Source organism: Chrysemys picta, chromosome 1 (genome assembly GCF_011386835.1).
Source record: "Chrysemys picta bellii isolate R12L10 chromosome 1, ASM1138683v2, whole genome shotgun sequence".
NCBI lineage: Eukaryota > Metazoa > Chordata > Testudines > Emydidae > Chrysemys > Chrysemys picta.
This window is the reverse complement of record NC_088791.1, coordinates 9,875,623-9,901,162: the sequence shown is the minus strand read 5'-3', so window position 1 is coordinate 9,901,162 and position 25,540 is coordinate 9,875,623. Positions and strand designations below refer to the sequence as shown.

General features: G+C 47.2%; 1 protein-coding gene across 9 annotated transcripts in view; it reads right to left on the bottom strand.

Annotated features, from left to right (window-relative positions):
- The window catches only part of PLXNA4 (plexin A4), a 658,514-nt gene that overhangs the window by 552,594 nt on the left and 80,380 nt on the right, over nucleotides 1-25,540 (bottom strand). For all 9 annotated transcript variants that reach the window (XR_006172811.2, XR_010589383.1, XM_065552899.1 and 6 more), the window contains one exon: nucleotides 20,660-20,842. Coding sequence is in view for 7 of the 9 variants with exons in the window: in XM_065552899.1 (XP_065408971.1) it covers nucleotides 20,660-20,842 (183 nt within the window). In the remaining 2 variants the exon portion in view is untranslated. The remainder of the gene's footprint in view (nucleotides 1-20,659; nucleotides 20,843-25,540) is intronic.

Here is a 25,540-nt window from a genome sequence, read left to right as displayed (position 1 = left end):
CAGGTGTATGCATGCTATGTTGTTGACAGGACTTCTTGCTTTCACAGCCATGTAAATTTCATGCTGCTCAACGTTTTCCTAGGCAGGGCACTACTACTGAGGTTTCACATGCCCGTAGGCCGAGGCTGGGTGGGTTATTGTCACTGGGTGATCTCACAGCAGTCACACTAAACTCCTTCATACTCAACTCAGTAATGGCACGTGCATAATGTCAGGGATGCTTAAATCGACTCCAGTCAACTGGCTCCCGGTCCCGTCACACATCCAGCCTCCACAGATTGGAAGAGCTGCCCAGACATCTCGCTTTCTCAACCACGTCAATGCAAACACGAGGATCCCGTTGCACTGCAGAACCTGCCAAAGATAAGATTAAAATCCCCAAACCCTCTAGGGAACCACATCAGGACCCTTGCACACAGCTTCAATGCGGAGGCTCAATGGAAAGCCACATGGAACGTTTTGACACTCAAAACAAACAGCTCGTCGTTGACCCTTCCAAGGAACCACCGGGTTTCAATTTCTGTCAAAGTCTGGTGTAGACTGAATCGCATCAGGACATCTCCTGGGAGATGTGGACAAACCCTCTTTAAATGGAAAATGAGGCAAACCCCTGCATGCAACTGTGGTCACCAGGCACAAAGGATGGAGCACATCATAGCTGATTGTCCCTTTTGTTCTTTGGCTGGGGCCCTAAAGGACATTCACCACCTCACTGCTGCAGCAACGTACTAGCTATCAAATCTAGATATACATTTGTAATTGTTGCTCCACCCAAGCCATACAAAAGAAGAAGAACTGGGGTGAACAGAGAGTCTGTGGCAGATCAGGGAATTGAATCCAGGCCTCCTAAATCCTGGGCTGATGCCTTAACTACTGGACCACCCAGCAGTCTGATAACCAGGGGATTGAAAGCTTGTCTACACAGTACAACTTTAATGCACACTAAGGAATTTTTTTAGTGCATGCCAGTACGTGAGCCAGTTAGTAACACACTGGTGCACCTTAGAATCCACATCCCTCTAGAATCCTAGATTAGGGATGGAAGAGACCTCAGGAGGTCATCTAGTCCAATCCCCTGCTCAAAGCGGGACCAACACCAACTAAATCTAGTGGGCATTGCTACAGTGTGTAGACAAGCCCAGAGGAAGACAAAGGAATGTCCAGAGGTAGCAAATGGGTGGAGACTCCAAAGGAGGAGCCAGTGGACAACATAACAGTGAGGAAGGAGACCTGAAATGACAGAACATCCTGAGGAGACAAGGGCAAAAGAAGTTCAGGTAAGGAGGCAATGGACTCTCTGTAAAGAGATAAAGGGGATGAGGGCAGCCTAGACATGTCCACAGGAAATGAGGACAAGAACATTTGAGGTGATGAGGTCACACACTGTCCATAGGAGACAAGAGGCATGACACTACCGCACACGGAAAACAAGAGAAAAGTCAAGGCGCAAGTTACCTTCAAGGAGACGGTAGGCCGTACCCTAACCCCAAAGTGAACATTTGGAAAAGTTCAATTCCTTTCTAAACCCCCTTTACTCTTCCCTTCCATAATGCCCTCCCATTCTCCCCACTTGCCATTTTTCTTCCACCACTCCATGTCCTGGATGGGATCGAAGGCAGAAGAGCTGAGGCAAATGCAGGGAAAGGCTGTCCTCCCAGCACAACAGGCAGCAGTCAGTGCTGTGAAGCAGACAGACAGCAAGGTTTCCAGCCCACTCCCACTGGCCGCAATGGAGTTGCACCTGCTTAGATCAAGGTTGAATTGAGTCCACAGCATTTGGATGGTTTAAAGAAGCACCCAAATAAATCAATCTTCCAGCTACTGTTGGACCATCACTAGTTTCAGCTTCTGCAATACATTCATACATAATACTTAGCATTTTGGAACCTTTCGGTCTCTAGGCACTTCTATACAGTTGGTTAGAATTATTAACCATCCACCTTCGCCGCCCCCCCCTTTTTAACTAATGGGGAAACTGAGTAACAGAAAAGTCTAATGACTTGCCCAGGGTCACACACTGAGTCAGCGCCTGTTACTCCCACTCCAGTGCTTCATTCCCCTCGTAAAATCAGAGAGGAGCCAGAGCCAAAACCCTGGATCTGAACTTCACGGGAGTTCGAATAAGGATCCAACGTTAGTCGCTCGAGCCAGTCTCTGTTTAAAATTCAGTACTGGGTTTGGAAACAGGATAATGACAACGATCAGTCAGTCCTGGAGGAGGAAAGTGGGAGGAAGCATATAGAGTGGATTCTGTCAGGAAACAAAAACAAACAAATAATAACTGGGCTCCCTACAGACAATTAAGCCGCAGTTAATGAAATCACCTGCTACCAACAGGACTAACAAAACAGAAAATAAGTCACGTCAGTGCCTGCCAGTATATCCCTGGCACCGGGAAAGGGGCCTGATGGCGGATACAAATTTAGTGCCAGTGATATCATCTTGCTTAGAGGGGCCCGCATGCCGCAGAGCACGAAAGGGCAACGCTGCCATCACAACGTTTAAGAGGACGGTGCCTGGGATTTCCTTATCAGGGAAGAGAGCAGCTTAAATGAGCTGGATCACAGGATGGGAGATAGAAACAGGTGGGGGAGCCTGCAAAGCTGGGTCATGACGAAAATCATGGACTTGGGGAAGCAAGTCTCTCTTTTTAGGTTATTAATTAACAGTGCCATATGGCAGTGTAATGAGTTTGTGGTCATTTATGGACTTCACGATTGTCGCTGCTGCACACCACTCCGATCACTACAGCAACAAAAAGGATAGAACTCGGATCCTCCTATTCCACCGGCCCTCCCCTCCCGGCTTGAGCTGAAGGGGAATCTCTGTGAGCAGTATAAGGCAAATGACACACACATGAACAGTGGTGATTCTGTCTAGCCGAGGGAGGTGGTGCACATGCAGATTAGCCACTGTGTTGCAAAGTTAAAAACAGAAAGAACAATTTATAAAATGTAGCCTTTCACTGTTTGCCCTTTGCAGCTACTTTTTGCACATCATTCGCAGTATTGCCAAACCCAAACATTCAAGAATCATGAGTTTGGCCTGAAAAAATTGAGAGTTTGGCTTAAAAATCATCAGATTTTTTTAAAACCATTTTTGGCTTCCCTTCCAGTTTTTGAACCATTAGGTTTCATGTTTTCAAGCTTTTCTCCACAACCAGGAAGCCTAGAAACTTTGTTTCCCCCTTTCAAATGAAATCTGAGTGTCTGACATAATCTCATGACTCCAGGAGCTGGGGCTTTAAGGAAAACACCAAATATCATTTCAAATAAAATCTGCATGATTCACTGCATGATTCACCTTAGACAGAGAAACCAGAATGGTAAATTTTAACCTTCCGATCTTTTCATACACTGCCTCAATGCTGCTTCTATTCCACATGTCCATTCAACCCTGGGGAAAGTAATTTGTTTTTGAAGGACAAGAAAACGTCCATTGGTTTGTCTACATTAGTATCACCCAGCATAACAAAGGCCAAGTGAACAGATTTTGCTGCTTGAGCCACTATATTTTTATGACAATTTTACAAGGCTTAAACACTATCACAAACTTACGTTAGACTATAAACGCTTTCGGACAAGGATCGACTCCTACTTGGTATTTGTGCAGCATGCAACACAATAGGCCCTGCCTCCTGATCTGGGCACTACAGTAATATAACTGAGTCCTGATCCACAAACAGTGTTTGTTCCTTTATGACTGTGTCAGTTACAGGATGGGATTTATTTATTTATTTTTTACTAAGACAATTAAAAGCAGTCCAATGCTCCTAGTCTGGACACAATTAAACCAGTATAAAGGTACCTTATCCCAGTATAGCCTATTTCCCTTCACAGGAAAAAACTGCTCATTCCCAAACCTTTCATATTAAAGAAAGGGTTACATGATTTTTTTAAACTGTATTATGGTCATTTATTTCACAAAAGATGCTCCCAGGTGAGACCCAGTCTGATGCATCCACGCCATCTAAAATGCTAAGAGATGTTGAACCAGGAGCATTAATGCAGCAAGCCTGCAAGATTCTGCAGTGCTTCATATATCATATGCTTAGACAGAGAGAAGTGTCCACACAATACCAAAAGCACCACACACAATAACCTCAAACATCACTCTGATGCCTAGAATCTCTGTGGAGTCAGTGTGAAGTGATAGAAACAGCTACGCGAATGACTGGGTGCTCTTTTTATTTAAAATATCACCAGGTTCAGACATCATTGGGAATTGTGGTTTGATACCATCCGCTTTTTAAGTTCTCAGCCATTTACTTCTGCAAGTTTCCTGCAATGACCGATTCTTACACTGACAGCACAGTTATGCAGTCTAAGAGGCAGAGAGGAATTGCATTAGCATGCATAACCTGTACTTATTGTTCAGGTTAGTTCCATCATCAATACATTCCCCCCACACCCTAAGGAGATAAATCGATCACACATGAAATCCAAAAGAAAACTGACAGAAACATGGGGAGTGGGGAAATGATCAAAGTATCTGCAGTGTGCAAAACCCCAGCCACCTCGTCTGATACCACTGGTAATAACTAACCCCCTGATAACCCTGTTTTAATCATGTGTATCACAAATGAGGCAAACACAGGGAGATTTGTGCACTGCCAGGTCACTATGTTTAATTAGATTTCATTAGAAAGATTCTGAAAAATGAATACGGTGAGATTTGTGCCAGAATCAGTGATAACCTTTTCCCCACAGCTCTATAATTTATTGTCAGCCATCAGTTCAGAGAAAGTTACTGAAAGTCCTGAGCAGGGCCAGCTCAGCCATTTTCAGCTCTTTTTTTTTTTTTTTTTTAATACACATGACTTTACAAATTACACCCATGCAGCAGCATGGACTTTCAGCTACTAGTATATTATAATACAAAATAAAGTCAAAATCAAAATGAAATGTTTCAAATGACCTAAATATACATATCATTTTCCTTCATGGTGAAATCTGAAATTTTCAGGTTTCACTCCTATTCAGGATGAATGTCTAGTTGGCAGCCGGTTTCAAGCGGAGTGCCCCAAGGGTCAGTCCTGGGGCCGGTTTTGTTCAATATCTTCATTAATGATCTGGAGGATGGCGTGGACTGCACTCTCAGCAAGTTTGCAGATGACACTAAACTAGGAGGAGTGGTAGATATGCTCGAGGGTAGGGATAGGATACAGAGGGACCTAAACAAATTAGAGTATTGGGCCAAAAGAAACCTGACGCGGTTCAACAAGGACATGTGCAGAGTCCTGCACTTAGGACGGAAGAATCCCATGCACCGCTACAGACTAGAGACCGAATGGCTAGGAAGCAGTACTGAAGAAAAGGACCTAGGGGTTACAGTGGACAAGAAGCTGGATACGAGTCAGTGTGCCTTGTTGCCAAGAAAGCTAACAGCATTTTGGGCTGTATAAGTAGGGGTATTGCCAGCAGATCGAGGGACGTGATCATTCCCCTCTATTTGACCTTGGTAGATCTCATCTGGAGTACTGTGTCCAGTTTTGGACCCCACATTACAAGAAGGATGTGGAAAAATTGGAAAGAGTCCAGTGGAGGGCAAAAAAAATGATTAGGGGTCTGGAGCACATGACTTATGAGGAGAGGTTGAGGGAACTGGGATTGTTTAGTCTGCAGAAGAGAAGAATGAGGGGGGATTTGATAGCTGCTTTCAACTACCTGGAAGGGGGTTCCAAAGAGGATGGATCTAGACTGTTCTCAGTGGTAGCAGGTGACAGAACAAGGAGCAATGGTCTCAAGTTGCAGTGGGGGAGGTTTAGGTTGGATATTAGGAAACACTATTTCACTCGGAGGGTGGTGAAGCACTGGAATGGGTTACCTAGGGAGGTGGTGGAATCTCCTTCCTTAGAGGTTTTTAAGGTCAGGCTTGACAAAGCCCTGGCTGCGATGATTTAGTTGGGATTAGGTCCTGCTTTCAGCAGGGGGTTGGACTAGATGGCCTCCTGAGGTCCCTTCCAACCCTGATATTCTATGATTCTAAGCCAGATTTCAAAATCCACCATGAAACAACACTCCCATCCTCCCTACAGCTCTATTCTGTATGCACGAGGCCATAGCTCATTACAGCTGTGCAGCAGTTTCAGAGCTGGTCTATACATGAAAGCGTGAATATAAACAGAATAGCTTATATTCCAGAAAAACTCCATGTGTGGACAAAACCTAAGATAGGAATGGAGTGACACAAACAACATGATTTTAGTAGCCGGAATTGTAATCTCTTTGGGGCAGGTACCTTTTATTTTTTTGTATCAGATGTGGTTACAGCACCTAGCGCAATAGGGCTCTAATAACTGATTGAGGCCTTAAGATATTACTGTGGTGTTTTGGGAATCACCCATACCAGTGAGGGGTTCTGTCACTGCCTGCTCTGTAACCTTGGGTGCCTTAGTGCTATGTTCCTATGGCTCAGAGCCCTGACACCAGCAGCCAGCCGAAAAGCATAGAGGTCTCACCCCGGCTGCTACCAGTCTAGTCCCTCCTGGCAGAGTGACCTCCACAACCCTTCTAGTTCTGAGTCTCCACAAATCCATCTACTTAGAGTTCTTAACTACTAGCCATTCAGACCTTTCCCCTCTGGTTCATCCCCCCCGAAGGAGTGAAACCTGCCCCCAGTTATCAGTTCACTTTGGCACACACGCGCCACACAGTTTGCACAACAGACCTGCTTGGGGTAAAAATAAACCAAAAGTTTTTTAATAGAAAAATCAGACTCAATGTTGAAACAGTAAGGAAAAGCAAACACGAACCAGCTACGCAGAAAATAAACATAAGGATACAACCTCAGGCTTCACATGTCTCTATTAGCTAAATTCCCCTTTCTAATACAAGTTACTTACTGCCTCTGAACTGTTTCCTAGCTTGCCCTCTGTTGTGGGGGCAGATCTAATGTTTCATGGAAAACACCACGCTTAGATGCTGCTCTAAGCCAACGCGTGAGAGCCCTCCTGTCAATTGAAGAACTCCGGCCCCCGCGAGCGGTGACAGCTGTGTCAGTTGCAGAAGCTCTACCGCTGACATAGCGCTGTTCACACCGACGCTTAGGTCGATGTAACTTATAGTCGCTCAGGGGGGTGGCTTATTCACACCCCCGAGTGACATAACTTACACCCACCTAAGCGGTGGTGTGTACATAGCTTTAGCTTTACAAATCTGGGGTTTTCTTTCCGTTTCAATGTTTTCCCATTAACTCTATTGGTCCACCCTTGTCTTTTTCCTGGCTGGGCAACGGATGGGTACTTACATTTAGTTTCATATAAACAACTGACTTGGGTGGAGTCCCTCCTGGTTGTGAGGTGTATTTGAAATTGTAGTACTGGTCATGAGCATACTATTCTATACACATAAATACAAAGCTTCATAACCACAGTTTGTGTCTGTATCTTATAAAGACCATCAAGTTCAGAACGTTACAAGCTTTCTCAAAAGACCTTACTCGACATATTTTAACACACAGGAACACTGCATACAACCAGCTGGTTCAATTTGTTACTCTTTGGGGTTCAGACCTCCTGTTCTCCCCTGGGAGGGGTCTCAAACCTGATTGTCACAATTACCGTAACACATAAGATCAATACTCAGACTTGCATCTGAAGAAGTGAGGTTCTTACCCACGAAAGCTTATGCTCCCAGTACTTCTGTTAGTCTCAAAGGTGCCACAGGACCCTCTGTTGCTTTTTAAAGATCAATACTGACTCTCAGTGGAATGTGGCCTCAGTTTTGTATCTGAGCGATAGCATCTGCAGTCACATGGCGTCCCTTAACACCACAACAGGGCACTGGTTCAGCACCAATTCAGAGGGCAGAGCACCAGCTACCAAACCAGGATCACTTCCTGCAGCACCTCCAGTTCTCTTCAAGGTCTCCCATCCAAATACCAAGCCTGCCTACCCTTGCTTCACTTAGGAAATCAGATCACACTCCACAACACAAGGTGGTATGGCTAACACAGCGTGGCGTCGGTGTACACACAGAGACATATGTAGTGGCAACTGAGGCATGTGCTTTATTGAGGATCACCAAGAAGTGATAAAGGGTACGTCTATACCCAGCCGCTAGTTCGGCGGCTGGCAATCGAACTTCTGGGTTCGACTTATCGCGTCTTGTCTGGACGCGATAAGTCGAACCCGGAAGTGCTCGCCGTCGACTGCGGTACTCCAGCTCGGCGAGAGGAGTACCGCGGAGTCGACGGGGGAGCCTGCCTGCCGCGTGTGGACCGAGGTAAGTTCGAACTAAGGTACTTGGAACTTCAGCTACGTTATTCACGTAGCTGAAGTTGCGTACCTTAGTTCGATTTGGGGGTTTAGTGTAGACCAAGCCAAAGTCTGGGTGTGGTGAAACCTACAGGAATACTTAGATCGTAAACTCTTCGGGAGCAGACCATCTTCTTCTGTGTTTGTACAGTGCCTGGCACAATGGGGTCCTATTCATGACTTGGGCTCCTAACACGCATAATGATGATGAGTGATGTTTAAAAATCCTTAAAGTGCCATTTAGTGCAACAATCTCCTGCCACAACAGGGCACAATACCCAAGCAGGACTACAATGGGGGCACTGCATTGATTAATAATCCTATCCCAACCTTGAAACTGTATACCAGCACCCTCAGCAGGCAATCATAGGGCTGGGAATTTCAGCAAGCACCAGAGAGATGCTGTGCTTGCTTATGGTTTAATTTAAAGGGGGTTTCCAGCCCGGGGCCAAGTTTTTAAACCCAAATTTATCCGATCTTTAAAAAAAAAAAATGCTAGACCTTTGAGGTAGACCCTCTGGATCCTGAACGACACACACATCCCCACCCAATGTTATCACTACTAAAAGATTTCATAGAAGCCCATTTTTGTGGGGTTCATTAAAAAAAAACCTAATGTTTTGTGCTCCCCCTAGCGGGTCTAAACAACGATGCCAATTCCCGCAGAGCTCAGGGCAGACCAAACATGAAGCCAATGCAAAAAAAAAAAAAGGCGCAGCATTACAAGCCGGAGTTGTTGTTAAAACAAAACAAAATAAACCTACTGCATCCAGTCTAATTAGAATCAAAACCCACCAGGGGGCAGAGGCTGGGCCGGGGGAGGAGAATGCCAGAGGAAAGAGCTCAAATTGGCGAGGAACAAAAAGATGTTTTATCTCTGCCTGCCGCGTGGGTTTCGCAACCAATGCCAAGCAGGAAACAATATTGTTGGGTTTTTTTCCCCCTAAACGTATGTGACAGCGTCCCTTTCAATAGAGGACGTTAATGGTCTGTATGAGGACTTGCACAAATCAAGTGAGAGCAAAACCTATGCTCGGTAGCTGAGTTTGCAAGCTGCAGGGCAGGCTGTCCTAAGGGTAGAAATGCAGTCAGTGACAGAAACAGCCCTAAAAAGGGTAAGTAATCAGAGCATTGCACTGACTCCAAATCACAAGCAGCATCAGGGAATTGGGTGTGGGGCAGCGGGGGAGGGAGAGGAGGGGAGAAGATTCTTCAAATTAGTTCATGCTGAAAATCACTCGTTCTAACAAGGTGAGACGTTTCTTTTCGCCTTTTAATTAAAAGTTATCTTATAAATCAAACCTCTTGCTCCTGCGCTTCAGGTGTCGGCTGAGAGAAACTCCTTTTCAATAGCCTAGGGTCCACTTATACAACCTGCTGTCTCCAGCTCAAACCCAGGTAACACGTCCAATTACCTGAGCTTTGCTTCCTGTGGTTTTTACAAGATCTTGACTCCGTACATGCATTAGTAGCTCTGCTCTTACATACATTTGCATTTACCGAATGCTCTCTGATTAATCCACCAGCACACTTCTGGATGGGTCTCCCACCACTGGAACAACACATTCATACTCCTCTGAGTACCTTCACGCCCCCCGTGTGACTCTGAAGGGGATGTGATGTTACTAGCACCCACTCCCTTTGTAATGTGCATGAGAGAGGTTTCCAGCTGAGAAAGCACCTCCTACCATCTTCTGGATGAGCCAAGCAGGGGACGTGTAGGGACAATTCTTAAATCCAGGGGGCTGGGTTTGAGTCTCGCACTGGCACAAGCAAGTCCAACCTAGGCTTGCCACCTCTCCCCATGTTTTCAGGATCCTCCCAGTAATGACGGGTGGTCCCACTCCTGGCACGCATGGGTTGTGGGATGGCAAATGGCCCTGAAAGAATTTTGAGGGCCCACAAAATGTGCCAACATTTAACCACTTGCCATTTCACAGAATATCAGAAATGTTATGCTGAAAGGTGCCAACGGCTGGCAGCAAGTGAGTGTTAGCGCTTATCTACACTGGCACTTTACAGCGCTGCAACTTTCTTGCTCGGGGTGTGTGTGTGTGTGTGTGAAAAAACACCCCCCTGAGCGCAGCAAGTTTCAGTGCTGTAAAGCACCAGTGTAGACAGAGCACCAGTGTAGACAGTGCCCCAGTGCTGGGAGCTGCACCCCCCGTGGAGGTGGTTTTTAGCTCTCCCAGCGCTGCACCGCGGCCACACAAGGCACGTTGCCAATGTAGACTAGCCCTTAGGGTATGTCTACGCTTGCAGAGTTTTTGCACTGTAAGTTTCACCGGTGATAGGGAACCAGTGAAAGAAAAGTGCTGGTTTGTATACTCAATTCCTCAGGTGTCAGAGAGGGTTTACATTAGCAGCACTTCCATCGTGGATGAGAGCAGCTCTCTCCAGTTTGACGATGGGTCTTGTGAAAAGGGGGGGGGGGGGAGATCGTGGGGCATCCTGGGTCCCTGCACAGCCTCCTCTCCCCAAACACTGATCAGGTCCAGTAGCTCAGGGCATTGCTCCAAACAGGGGATCGTTTGCTCCGCAGAGCAGGCATTGTCACCTGGCCAGATAAGTGAGCAGTTGCCAAGAAAACAGGAAGGGGAGTTTCAAAGTTCCTGGGGCTTTACAGGGGGAGGGGTGGATGTCCATTTACAGGGGGAGGGATGGATGGATGGATGGCAGGAGAGAGATCACTTGATCATTACCTGTTAGGTTCACTCCCTCTGGGACGCCTGGCATTGGTCAATGTCAGCGGACAGGATACTGGGCTGGATGGACCTTTGGTCTCACCCAGTATGGCCGTTCTTATGTTCTTCTTATGTTCACCTGGCAGCAGAGCTGCTGGCTAGAGTGGTCACCTAGGCACTGTGGGATATCCTCAGGAGGCTAAAAGCTGTGTAAACAGGAAGAACGCGTCTTCATTTGCACATCACCGCAAAAGCATCACCAGTAAGAGCTGTACGCCTCTCGTGGAGATGGTTTTCTTTTTGCGGTGAAACTTCTGAGTTCCACTGCAAAAAGTCATTGGCAAGTGTAGATGCTCCCATGGTTTGTGCGCAAAAAAGGGACTTTTTCCACTTTAAATGGCAAGTGTAGACATGCCCTTAGATCCAAAGACAAACCTAGGCCTCATTAAAGCCAACAAGCCTGTCCTGTACCCTCCTTTAGGCTCAGCAGAAGGAGCAGTCAAGCCCCTTTACCTAGTAAAAATAGCTGCAGACAAGGGGAGGGGGAAGGGAAGCGCTGCAGGTACTAGGCTGCATGGCAGGTCAAAGTGAAGCTGTGTGACTTGAGGGGTTTCCCAGGCTGCAAATGCAGGGGAGAGGCTATGTGTGTTGGAGGTAGAAAGCCTGGAGAAACAGTTCTGAGTATCATCACCCTGAGAGAAAGCAGAAACAGAGCTTCTTGGGCACACACCTCACTGGAGTGGCAGACAGGGGGATTTTGGAGTAAGAAAACGATTGGCTGCTCTTATTTGTTCCTTCTGTGTGTTCCTACCTACTTCAACAACAACAACCAAAAAAACCACCAAGAATATACCTGACTCAGATCACTGATTTCTCATCCGAGCTGAAACAACCCTGCAAGGCCCCAGACTTTGGCTAACCGCTTGGGACATAGGAAGAGCAATAATGTGCATTCCTATGGGGCCCGACCTGCAAGGATCTCAGACATCCATGGCTTAAGCCTCACCCCAGCCCCAGGAGTAGGGAAATATTACCCTCCACGTTTTGTCAAGGACGAAATTGAGGCACAGCGAAGGGAGGAATCTTGCCCAAGATCACAAATCTGTGTTACAGCCAGCCAGCCTCCAGCAGGGGAAGGGTGGATTGACTCCACACCCTATGAGAGAAGCAGTGATCTGCTGGGTTTTGCCAAGCAAGAACTCACCGCTTATTCATTGCTCGTTGCTAATGATGCTCAAAAAGAAACGATCCAAGGCTAACATATTCAAACACAGGGCACCTAAAACAGAACACATTGGCCTACAGTTAATGGCCTCAGTGTCCCTTTCAGCAATGTATACGTGCACCACCACCCTCTGCTGAATGGAATCAGAACTATTCAGCTCTGTGTCTTAGCCCCTATACTGTTAAAAGCTATTGGAGAGTCTCCTGTAGTTCAAGTGGCAGGGGCTGGGGCATTTGGAGAGGAACTGATTCTACGTAGAATGTTCCCCAAAGGTTTTCACAAGGCATCAACAGCTCATTTAAAGGAAGAATATCACAGAGTGAAGGGGAATTGTTCATGGTTCAAACACAGCGCAGCTGGTGAAAAGAGCAGATCACAATATTTTGAATTTTTGATGACATTGCAAATTTTGGGAAAAAACAAGAAAAAAAAAAATCTCCCCTCACCCCCCAGCTCTCCTGTTCTGCGACCAGTTATTTAGATCACAAAACCACCACCACGAATGACACTGAATGGGATACCCTCTTGCTGAGAGTCTCAGCAAAGAAGTCAGAGAGGGATGAATGAGTTATGGAAACAAGCTACCTTCTGGCAACACACAAATACTCCAGAGGTGACTCCTCCAATGGAGGCATGAGGCAGACAAGGATTGCGGGGGGCTTTTTATTGCTTCCCCCTCCCCCCAAGGGAGAGAACTTACGCAGCCAGATCCTGCTCTCGGACGAGTTTTGTTCACTTGGATGGCGGGAGTGACTCCAGATTTACACCGGTGTCATTTCAGTTCTTGAATCAGGCCCTTGGTCTCCAAGGCTGTCAGTCTGAACACCAGCAATCAGATCACTCCCACCAATGGGCTGCCACGCTTTGACAACCACACCCAACTACAGCCTGGACCAGAGATCAGCAGCCAGATCAAAGAGAGGAAAAACTCAAGAGTGGCAGTGACATAGGAAACAGCTACCCAGACAAATGGGGGTGATGGTGGGCGGGGGGGATAATGTGGCTCATGGTGAAAGAGAGATGAATGTGCAGTGCCTTATCGGGGACTCGCTGTTATTCCAACTAGCTTCCTGATAACGTAAGAAGCTTAATCAACTATGCAAATGACGGCCTATCTGGAGACAGGGGGAAATAGAAAAATAAACCCAGAGATTGTGCATTAAACTAGCCCATGAAATAAGGAGGGGGAGAAAAGAGGTTCCTTCTTTTGATAAAATTCTTTCAAAAGATTAAATTAAAGCAGAATTAATTAGGAGAATGGCACTTAACCCAACTCCCCGTAAGAGGGGTCAGCAGGCAAGAGGCAATCAAGTGAAAGACAGACGCAAGCGGCACTAAAAGAGCTAGCCAGCCAGGGAGAAACAAAATAAAACAAGAGTTTGCCATTTTTGGCTGGGCCGTCTAGTTGGGCGCTAGATGGAGGATTGGACAGCTAACGAGCCCCACTTTGTCATCCCTGGGAAGCTGGAGGGGCAGAGGAAGAAATAAGCTGATTACTTATTATCCCATTAAGTAATAAATGAGAGGAGAAGGAATGTTGGGTGGGAGAAGACGGCAATGCAGAGACCATTGGTGCCTCGGTTCTTCTTTGGTCCCACTGCCCCACGGTATCCTGCGGTTTAACAGTAGGAGGGCAGTGCATGGTTATCCACAGTAGGCGACTCACACACCACAAGGAGCAGCCTATCCAGCCCGACAGCCTGCATACCCCACGGCACCCGCGGCGTAGCACGTGCTGCAGCACAAAGAACCCCACCTGCCCAAAGGAACCTGAAGCATTGCTGCAAATCATGGCATCCTTCAGTGCATGGCCCACAGAGGTCTGTAGGGTGCAGCACCCCCCCCCCCCATGGACAGCAAAAGAGCCCACCGCAGGGCATGGCCAACTGTCCTCTCCAACCTGAGAAGAGCCCTCACGGCATAACGTTCCGGCTGCCTCCAAAGCAGCACCCTACATGTCATGGCATCCTGCCTGCCCCATGGCTTAGCCTTGTGACAACTTTGGCTGCTTTGGAGTTAAGTCAGTTGAGTTCAGACTGCAGTTTACCATGGGAAAGCCCTTGGTGCACTATCACATGGCCCCGGCTTCTCTCACAGCCAGCGGTCTCCGATTCTGATGGTTCTGTTGGGCTGCTGGGTTTTTAAGTGAAAAGGCATGGTGCAGCACTGCCAACACGAAACACTTGGGAGCAGCAGCAACCAATTGCCCCTAGACTTTGAAGTACAGATTGGATCTAGGGGAGTTATATTGTCATTTGCAAGTCTCATTGCATGGCTCCAAGACCTCATCTCTCATGACACACCAAGGCACTTCTGAATCTGAGCCTCAGGGGCGGGGGGGAAGAACAGCAACACGTAACGCACACAAGAGAGAGAAAACAAGTCAAGGAAGTGCTCAGCAAATACAACCTCTCACCACCTTGATGGCTGGATGGTTTAATAGCTAGGGGGGCTTCAAGGGAGCCAGGTGATGCTCTGTGCCAGAACGAGCAAATACCTTCTTTCAAATCTGGTTCTTGCTGTGTAAATCCTTCACAGTGGATGGAAAGGAGTTTTTCTGCTGTACTAGGCACCGTGAGGAACTTTGAGAGCTTTGCAGTATGTTGCACACACAGGCTGCAGCTGGAAGGGCCAGGGGTCTAAGCAGCGCAGTGATGTAAATGATGGTGTTGTGTTACACGCTGGGTGGGAGTGGAAACTTGCACTGACTGGGCACTCAGCAGATGTCCAAAACAAGTGTCACATGTGCTAGTTTGGCACCAAGCATCAGCCCCTTGGTTTGTAGATTAGATTCCGAAATGGCAAGGAACTGATTCCACAACAATTTCTTCAACCATGGAATTGCAGGATATATGGGGCACCGACCATGGGGGAAAACCCTCTTCCCATGCAACCCCATCTCCACCTCAGAGGAGATTACGGATAGTAAAGAAATGGGCCTGTCCTCAGAGGCTGAAACAGAAAGAGGAAGTGGAACTGGATGCCACAGGGGTCTGGTAATGGGACACACAAGCCTATCTATCTAGGTCCTTATATTGCACCCTTCACCCTGGTATCCAAGTGCCTCTCACCTTTAGATCATGCTGGAGTACATCCCATGATGGTAGCAACCAAATGTCATTACCATCTGTGGCTTTTAAGAGGCTTACATGGACCAAATTAGTGGGTCTCACTCCAGTTCCCAGTAAGCAGTCGCCCATGTAAACCCCACCACTGCACTAATTGGGCTCTTTTGTTGGCAGATTCAGCACAGGTGTCAAGGACTGGATGGGCCACAGAGACTGAACCACTCTTCTGAAGCATATGGTCCATGGAGATGGAACTACATTAATCTAGAGAACCATAAACTCTTACAGGGTTACACATCTTTCATGATATGGCTCTACATGTTTGGAGGATAAAGAGAACTTTCGGAGATATCAATAAATATAATAGAGAGGGATGTATCTTCCAGCTCCATCACCAGAAGGTAGAATAATTCTCAGACTCCAGCTGAGGTCAGAAGCTGGGAGGAGATGACCTCTCAGCAGATGTGGGAGACGTCACACTGTTATTTTGCATTGCAGTCAAGTCCAGTCACCAAATATTTAAAAAAAAAATAACTTTCACAAATCTTACTCCCTCAAAGCAGAAGGAAGGAGAAAAGTTGGTTTCTCTGCTGACACCTTGCACGAAGACATCAGCAACCAAGCGTCCTCCAGGGAACATCAAAATCAGCTCATCATCAGCTGCATATTCAGAAACCCAATCGCATGGATAAATAGTAAAGGATCATTGTGTTTACCTGCAATTAATGGGAACTCACCATCTCCACATGACAAACCTGGGGCTCCTTTATTTGCTCCGTTTCTTTGGACACAGATGGAATAAGGGGTGAAAAGAAAAAAAAAATTCTCCCTCCTTACACAAGTGCTTTAGTATTCTGCAGCCGTGCTGCCCAATTACACAAACCCACGCACAGCCACCATTACCACACTCGCTCCTCTGCTGTTTTCCCGTCTCCAAGAGCTATTTATCCTGGTAAAACGTTGTTGAATAAATAAATCTATTCCTCCCCCTACACAGCTACGGCGCCTGGTTGCAGCACAGCCCTGTTGAGAGAGTGGGGTGGAAATCACTCCCTGCAGGGTTGAACTGATGCAGCCCTCTCTCTAGGCCAAACCTTAACCCCCCCACACACACACGTAGAACCTCCACTCTGCTTTGCATGGTCATCTGCCCTTCCCTAACACAGGGCTAGTTGATTTGCAACTTGGACACAGCTTCCTTGCAGTCTATAGATTGATCTATCCACAATTCTAGGGCCCACACAGAGTTTTAGTGACCACAGGTGATCAGGACTTAGATTATGTGTCTTTGGAAGAGATATAAAACCAATGTAGGGAATTTATAAGGCCACCAGTACCATATATCTAAGCACCTCACAATCTTTAATGTATTCATCCTTACACAGGGCCAGCTCCAGGCACCAGCAAAACAAGCAGGTGTTTGGGGCGGCACATTTCTAGGGGCGGCATTCTGGCGCCGGCCATCATAGGCGCAGACTCTGGGGAATGGGGGAAAAGTGTCCCCGCCGCCCCAGCTTGCCGCCCCAGCTCGCCTTCGCTCCACCTCCGCCTGCTCCCCTTAGCGCACCGCCGCCTCTCCGCTTCTCACCCCTCCCTCCCAGGCTTGCTGGGCGGAGCAGGCAGAGCGGAGGCGAGCTAGGGCGGGAGGTCGCGGGGGGTGCCCGCAGGAAGCAATGGGGGCGGGGGGAGAAATGCGGCACGCCCGGGGGAGGAGGCAGGGCTGGGGATTTGGGGAAGGAGTGGAGTTGGGGTGGGGCCGGGGACCATGAAAATAAAGGGGGGGCTGACAACATTTTTTTTGCTTGGGGTGGCAAAAATCCTAGAGCCGGCCCTGTCCTTACAGCACTCTGTGCAAGGTAAGTATTATCCCCATTTTACAGATGGGAAACTGAAGCCCAGAGAGGCGAAGTGATTTCCCCAAGGTCACACAAAGTCTGTGGCAGAGCAGGGAATTGAATCTGGGTCTCCCAAGTCTCTAACCACTGAACCAACCTTCCACTCAGCTCATAAATGACACCAGCCTTCACCAAAGCTTTCAATTAACATTTCCAGTTTCTAACATGTGCTTGTGCCATGGGGGATTTTCCCTCTAGACCACTTTGCTTTTTGTCCTTTTTATCTCTTCGTTCTGTTTCATTCACTCTTTTTCCACTCCATCTGTAGCTTGGTTTTCCCTTTTCTTTCTTCTTTGTTGTCTTGGTTACATGGCCAGACTCTCAATACGCGGCTAGTTTTCATTCTAATGATGTGTTCTTGTAAAGCACAATATTTTACTTCAATTGTCTGTCACTGGAAAATTCCTTTGACAGATATAACATTTGTATATCAACCAACTGATATTGCTTTATGACTGGGTAGTTTGCAGGGCTTCCACAAATGGTGCATCTTGAGAACCTGAGATACGATCTGTATCATTTATATAGAAACAAACACAAATACACACAAAAACCAGTACATTCTTAACTGTGGAGAAACAGGGTTTCTCCAAAATGGTCTGCTAATTACTTGCAGCAAACCTTTCAGTATCAAGTAGTAAATAGATTCTGTACCTTTAAGGCAAACAAGTGTATTATAACTCCATCCCTTATGCAATATTGCTCACCCAATCTGGCTGACCCAGAAACGGATCACCAGGTATGGCCCCGCCGGTTACATTACACCAGCTGTCTGGAGGGTGGGGGGAGCAGTAAAATACCATTGTTGCTAGGATCCATTGGGAGACAGGCACTGGGAGACCCTTGGCATTGGTCCATAGGTTCATCTGAGCCTACACAGGTTATTTCAGAGACTGATTTGCCCATAGGAGGTATTTCTCTAACCCCAAATCAAACTCTATGCTAATTGGATGGGTTAGCAGCAGCATCGATGGGGAGAGCTGGAACCAGCTCACTCGGCCACTCCTCTTCCCCTGCTATTGAACAAGACTTCCAGGTGACGAGACCAAACCAACTGTGAAGCCCCAAAAAGCAGGCGCCAGTTAGTCCCAGATGAAAATCCGAGACTCTCGAGCAGACCTAGTGGCAAGACCACGCGCCTGCAATGCGAGGGAGCAATGTCTGAGCGCCAGACCGGCCCTTTAAATTTCCCAGGATGCGTGGGATTTGGAAGGGGAGGGAAGCTGGTGTTCCAAGCTCAGAGCCGTTGCTCACTGGCCATCCTTCTAGGCTGACCAGGAGTCACAGGAGCAGTGTTGCTGAGAGTCGCATCCTGTTCTCCTAGCAAGAGGGATGATGGAATGTGAGAGATTTCTGCAGGGAATGGGTACCCCAGATTTGCTGGCCCAAAACAAATAAAAAGCATTTCCTGGGAGAATGCAGCTTTCCGCACATTGCATGGGGAAAGCTGCCTCTCAAAAAGACACTTGGTTGGCTGACTGCTGATCTCAGCCCCGTGCTCCCGCACTGCTCTCACGTCCATTCCCTGCGAGCTACAGTCTGCAGAACATTATTCACATTTAGTAAACATGGAACACAAGGCAGCTCTCCAAGGTTCCTGTCAGCAGCTCGGCTTCCCTCCTCTGATTCTTTACCCTAAAAGGATGCCCCTGGTCTCTGCCACACACTGTAAAAATAAAAGCCTTCCCAGCCTGTATGCCCGGGTTTTCTATGCTCCCAACAGAAAGATCAGTTCCTAGAGTCTGTAAAATGACCTGCAAAGGAGGGGGAAAAGGAGAGAGCTTGTGCCTTATTTTGCATCTTATGAGACATAAAGAAGGTATGAAAGTGTTGGGGGTGCAGCCTATTTTTTTTTTAAACATTTGTAATTCAGATCTCATCTCCCTTATTTTTTCCTAGGGGACACTATAGGCTGTTGGAGAATTAGCCAGGTTACGATGACATCACGGATAACAGGGAAGTGAAAAGTAATTAAATGGTGGCGGGGAAAATGATTTTTACTCAAATGGTTTACAAACAACTTAGCTTGTTTGGGTTGAGCCCATTTCACTCATGTCTCAACACCCAGCAGTAAGAAAAAAAAACACTCTTATTGACCATTCAACAGCCCTCCCCTCCCCCCCCTTTAATTAAGGACTGAAACAGTTCCCAATGAACATATCTTGGTCCTCCAGGGCAGACCTCCATGTGAACAGGGAAGGCTGGACCAGACTTGACATGCCTGATATTTCTAAGATAAAAAGCAAGCAGAAGATACCTGTGACCAAGTGACTTCCCTCACCCTGCTCCATACACAGTCCACACAAGTTGTAACAGGTCACCAGTTAACTCCCCCCCCCACCTCCCCCCACACACACGCACACATACACACAACCTGCTCCCCCCCCCACACACACACACACACACTCTTGGCGTTTAACTTTTATTAACAAAGGGAATTCAAAATGAAACAACACAAAATCCAGCCCAAGTCTTCTTCCCAAGATTGGCAGCTTCCAAGGCTCCTCCATGGGGACTGCTCAGTACACATCCTAGTTCTCCACTCTCGAGAGCCACTCCCACACCTCTATATTCTGATGTGGTGACGATGCACACCACTTCGCAGCAGGAACATCCTCTGGCTCTGTTATTCAGGCAAACACTGCCACCCCGTTCCTGCATCATATAGGGCTCTAAAACGGGGCACAGAGCCCATTTTTAGCATTGGAAGGTTACCTTTAATGGCTCTTAGTAGCTTAAGAATAAAACACCTGCCAAAGCCACTGGTAAAAGTCTTTCAGTCTTGGCTTTAGCTTCAGAAGATAAACACTAGTGCCCCATATAATAAAATGACAGCAGCTGTTACAATACAAAGCTATATCTAAGCCATAAACATGTACAGCTCATTTGGAGGGTACCTAGTAACTTTGAGAGGGACTTAAGCCAGATACCATAAAGAGAGCATTTATTTATACGGAGTCGACCATGGTTACCCAGTAAACACAATGCTTATTACCTTTCAAACACAGCTCTTCTTTCATAGAAATCCTTCTCCCGTTGCATAAACACACACTCAGCCTTACCCAGATAAAGCAACCACTAACTTCCATGCTAGGTTTGTGGTAAAAGCACGTCTGGTCACATCACTCTAAAGGAACATCTCCAAAGTATGAGTCATATTTCTTAATAACCCACAACGCCAGTAAGTTCTTCCTCCACAGCGCACACAGATATCCTGTGATTAGCCATTTAATTAGACAGTCTGAGCTGAAAAAGTTTGTACTTGGATCTACGTTACTCCAAAGTCTGAAGGTGGCTAGACCCATGGCCACGCATCTTCTGGAAGGTGCAACGTTAGGAGAAGACTTGTCCCCTCGGTCAGGTCAGCCTAATCCCTCAGAGCTGAAGTGCAATCAACCAATACAATTCAACTCACAAAATAGGTAACCGTGCACCAGGCCTATAAAATGCTCCCCACTCATCTCGATGCAGCCAGTCTCCATAGCAACTAGCAGCACTGACTTAGGAAGGCCACGCTGGGCCAGGCCTACCTTTTTCATCTTGCCACTTTTGGTGCCCACGAACGCCAGTGAGTGGTTCTTGTAGACATAGGCGATCACGGATGTCATCCTATCCCCGTCTTCGGTGAAGATGGGGAGACCTCGCACCATCTCCGATACTCCCAGAGGGGCATTCATATCCAGGCCGCAGAAATTGTCATCAATTGTTAACAGCTGTGAACAGAAGGGGGAGGAGGAGAGAGAGCATGAAGCCACTGAACATGGATTAATAATACAGGAGTACCTAGGGGGCCCCAGCCAAGATCAGGGCCCCATACCAGATGCTCCACAAACACAGTAAGAGACATTCCCTGGCCTAAAGAGCTTACAATCTAAAGAGACAAGACAGACAGACAGGGATGCTGGAACGGGGGCAGCTAGAGCCCGGCAGTTTTGGGGAGCCATGGACCCTCCACCTGACCCTGAGAGCAGCCCCGGGCTCCCCACCCAGGGCAAGTGGAGGGACCCCGGCTCTCCACAGCTGCCCGCGCAGCTCTTACCATGGCTGGGCTGTGGTTCCGAGGCCCCACCCCCAACCGGAGCGGGTGGGGATAAGAACCACACGGACAGCTGTGGGGAACCTCGGACCCTCCACCTGCCCTGGGCGGGGGCCTCAGAGGTGGGGACACAGGCTGCTCTTGGGTCCCCCACCCCCATCCTGAGCAGGTGGAGGGTCGTGGCTTCCCGGCCCAGCTTCAGCTTCCGGCTTGACCAGGGGTGGGGGGCTCTGCCCTTCCTCCCCCACTTTTGGGAAGGCAACTAGCCCACTGTCACACAGCAAGTCAGTGACAGAGTCATGCATAAAACCCAGGGCCTCCTGAATCCTAGTGCAGTGCCCTACCCACTGGACCACATCACCTCATCCTTTTGCCTATTAGTTTATCATTCATGACCTAACAACCAAGCCCATGGTCTGTTAAGAATCTCAGCTTAAATATTCCCAGTTTGTGTCTGAAATGCACATAAATCACAAGGGACTCATTTCCTAGACCTGAAGAAGGGCTGTGTGTGGCTCGGACGCTTGTCTCGCTCACCAGCAGAAGCTGTTCCACTAAAAGATATTACCTCACCCACCTTGTCTCTCTAAGGGAATCAGAGTCAGGACTCCTGGGTTCTATTCCCGCTCCCCCAATCACACAATGTGAGCTTGGTCAAGTCAGCTAACCTCTCTGGGTCTCAGTTTCCCTTCTGTAAAATGGAGGTCACTAACACCTACCCGCCTCAAAGGGGGATTTTGAGGACGATTAACTCATTAAGTGTTTGTAAAGCACTTTGGGCGCATGGAGGACAAGTTCTGTAACTGGAGCTCTGTAATGGCTCTCTCTTTCTTTCCAAGTGCTGAAGACATCTGTAAAGCCCTAACAACCTGAAAAACTGCCCTGCCCACTTATACACCTTCACAGTCACTACGATCTGCTGGGCTACCACTGTCTCTTTCTGGACTTGAACGCCTCAGGATTGGCACAGAGGACCTTCATATTTGGAACTTGGTCCATGAGAGCCCAAAGTGGACAGCCATCAGAATATGGTGGAAGCTGTGAATGCATTTGGTTTAGCATATGGTTAGGTTTCTTTGATGGTGCTTCCTAGAAGATCAATAGGCAATGTATTCACTGCAGCAGACGGCATTGGCAGAAGCATCTCTTCTACCTAGCTTTAGGCAACACGGTTTGGTGAGGAGGGCATTGGACTGGATGTTAGGAGACCCTACCCTGTTAACAGAGGTTCTCTCCTTTAGCTCTAGTAGCAGCAATACGTGCTTTGTCAGTTCTATCAGTGCTGGTGTTGCGACATTCCAGTTGGTCACGGCACGCTAGGTGGTGACAAGGAAGCAGCCCTAGATGGCCAGAGTGTGGTGTATAATAGCACATTTGCCAAGGCAATAGGTTCTATGAACATGATTCATCAAAGCACTTAAGCATGTGCTTAAATGCTTTGCTGGATTGAGGCCTATAAGTGTTAATTAAATAAGTGTGCAGAATGTCTATCTAATTTTCTTAGATCAATAATAAAATGATCATGAGCATTACTGTTATATTTGCTTTATATTTGCTCATATCTTCCTTGACACATGGCTAGAAATTACTGCTCTTGCTTGAGTTCCCTAGCAATAAAAGCCTGCAGTTGATCAGCTTTGTCCTCACCTGGCAATTACAGGGAATAATTGCAAATGGTTTTATTGAACAGGAGAGTAATGTGTCCTAAAAATAGTTATAAACATACAAAGCCCCCCCAAAGCATTTAAAGAGCGATTAGAAAAGAACAGCAAGACCTGAGCTCTAGCCTGTTAGAATCATTAATCTCTGGGGACTGCACCTTCGGAGTTAAAACATCAACTCAGAGAGCAACTATGGATCAAATCTTAGGACTCCATGAGTCAGTTTGGGTGCTATGAGTTTACACGCCAGTAGACAATTTAGCATAAAAGGTATGGGGCCAAACTCCAAAGGCCAAATTCATCCTTTGTGTACACAGAATTGTACACAGTGATTACCCTGTAGAACTCAGTGAAGCTAAATACCATTGGGACCAAGACTCTAGTAGTATTTGAACAAAGTTCGAATATTTATATGGATGGGAACATCAACAGTTACATTAGATAGGATAAAAAATATAAATGGGATATAAATAATCATGCTTCAGGGACTCAGTCAACCACTAACTGCATGGGGTCAGGAAGAAACAAACTATGAGTTGATTATTCAATAGCTGTCTGCTACTGGGTTTCTCTCTGAAGCATCTGGTACTAGCCATTGTCAGAGACAGGACAGCAAGCTACATGGACTGTTGGTCTGAGGTAGAATGGCTGTTCTTATGTTCTAGGATGAGTAAATTGCACCAAAATTCACTTGCAATCAGGCCCAGTTCGACCAGAACCCTTAGCGAACCTTGCAGTTAATGTGATCGATGTTTCACATGTGTAACAAAACCAGACCCACATTTAGCCTGATCCACTTGTCAGACAGACAGAGAGGGAAATGAAGAAGTCCCATCCTATTGGTGTGAAAAAAAAATCCCCTATTTCTTCTCATGGCTTTGAAGAAAGAAGGGGGAACCTATTTCGCCACTAAAAAGATGCATTTCATTAATGGGAACCAAGACACTTCACCCTGGAGCCAGGATATGAAACCCCACCCAAAACATCAGGGCTGGCAGCAGGCAAGCACTGAGAGGCGAAGGCTGGTTGGCATGTGATCCTTAGACATGAGGTCAAGGCATCCCTGGTATAACTATCTACCCGCGTACTCCACTCACCTCACTGCAGCAAACACTGACCAGTGTGGCTGAAAGAGCTTAAGGGCAGAAGGGACCATTGTGATCATCTCATCTGCCCTCTTGCATGATGCAGGCTGTAAAGTCTCACCCAGTGATTCCTGCACTGAGCACTAGTTCTTGAGAACATCTCCAGATAAGTGGAGATTTAACTCTGATCACCATGACTTATTTCTTCTGGTTGAGACTGGACCTGGCTCCAAATGAACTTGTGTTTTGCATTGAAATCAGATCGATGTCACAATTTTGTCCATTTTAGATGCAAAACGAAAAGGTGAAAACCTGTTGATTTCATCCAAGCTTTTACAAGCAACACAGCCTGGTGCTCATGGTACTTTTCAAGAGTGAAATGCCTGCTATCATCCTCAGAAGAGGCAGCTGCAGGACCAGGGTCCCCCACAACATTCTCTAACCCTGCCGGACCATGTCTAGTTCAGTCTTCATGGATCATACAATCACTTTCTCTGACGCAAATTCCAATAAGGCAATAATAGGAATACTCTTTGCTACACAGGCAACTGTCCTCTTGGTCCGAAAGTGAACTGAGGCTAGCAAGTAAGACATACCACATGGTAATGATTTTCAGCTAATATGATTCTTTCTCCAAGATCGACTGCAGAGATACAAAAAAGTCCCCTATCTATACCACTACCTAGCCCCTTGCAGTTGTGGCGCTCAGCTATAGTGTTTATATCTTATACACAGCTAAGACAGCAATATACCCGTCTCCTTTAGTCAGGAGAAACATTAAAGTTAGTTCAGATTTATGCTGAGGAGGTCAGGAGCTGCAAGTACAGGTTTGTTTTCAATTCCAGACACTCCTAAAGGCAATATAGAGTAGCCAGGCTAAATTCTCCAGAGCCTTCTCAGCTAGACAATTTTGTATTAACTACTTTTAAGAACAAAAATTGCAGCTAGTACGTTAATGCACCAGGAATGCCAGATGTTCCAGGATGGCTGTTGGCCGAATTAGGACATCTAAAAGATGCAAAAGGAAATACCCAGGGAACGGGAATAGAATCAGTGTTTTGCCCCCTCTCACTCACTGTGTCAGTTCGAATCCAGCCTAGAAAATCATATTATGAGCCGAAGCCAGTTGTGTGACTGAGACACAGGACTGGACACTAGGAAATTGGGGTTCAATTCCTGGCTCTGACACAAACTGTGTGACCTGTGGCAAGTCACTTAATCTCTTTCTGCCTCAGTTCCCCACATGTAAAATGGGGATAATAATAGAACCCTCCCTCCCTGGTGTATTCTGAGGACAGATTAATTTGTAAGGTGCTATTAGAGCAGTGGTCCCCAAATTTTGAGGGTCACACACCCCAATTCCCCCGTCCACATCCCCCAGCCCTCCCTGGAGCCAGGGCCAGGAGCGGGGCCGTGGCTTGGGTTGGGTGAGCTGTGACACAGACAGGGATAAGGGGGCTGGGCCCACAGCTGAGGGTGGGGCTGGGGCCGGAGCTGCAGCCAGGGACCGAGGCTGAGGGCAGGGCAGGAGAAGAGCCAGGCCATGGTGGGGACTGGCAGCCCGGCCCGTGGCCGGGTGCGGCTCCATCCCTGACCCCGCCCGCAGCTTAGACCCCAGGCTGGGAATGT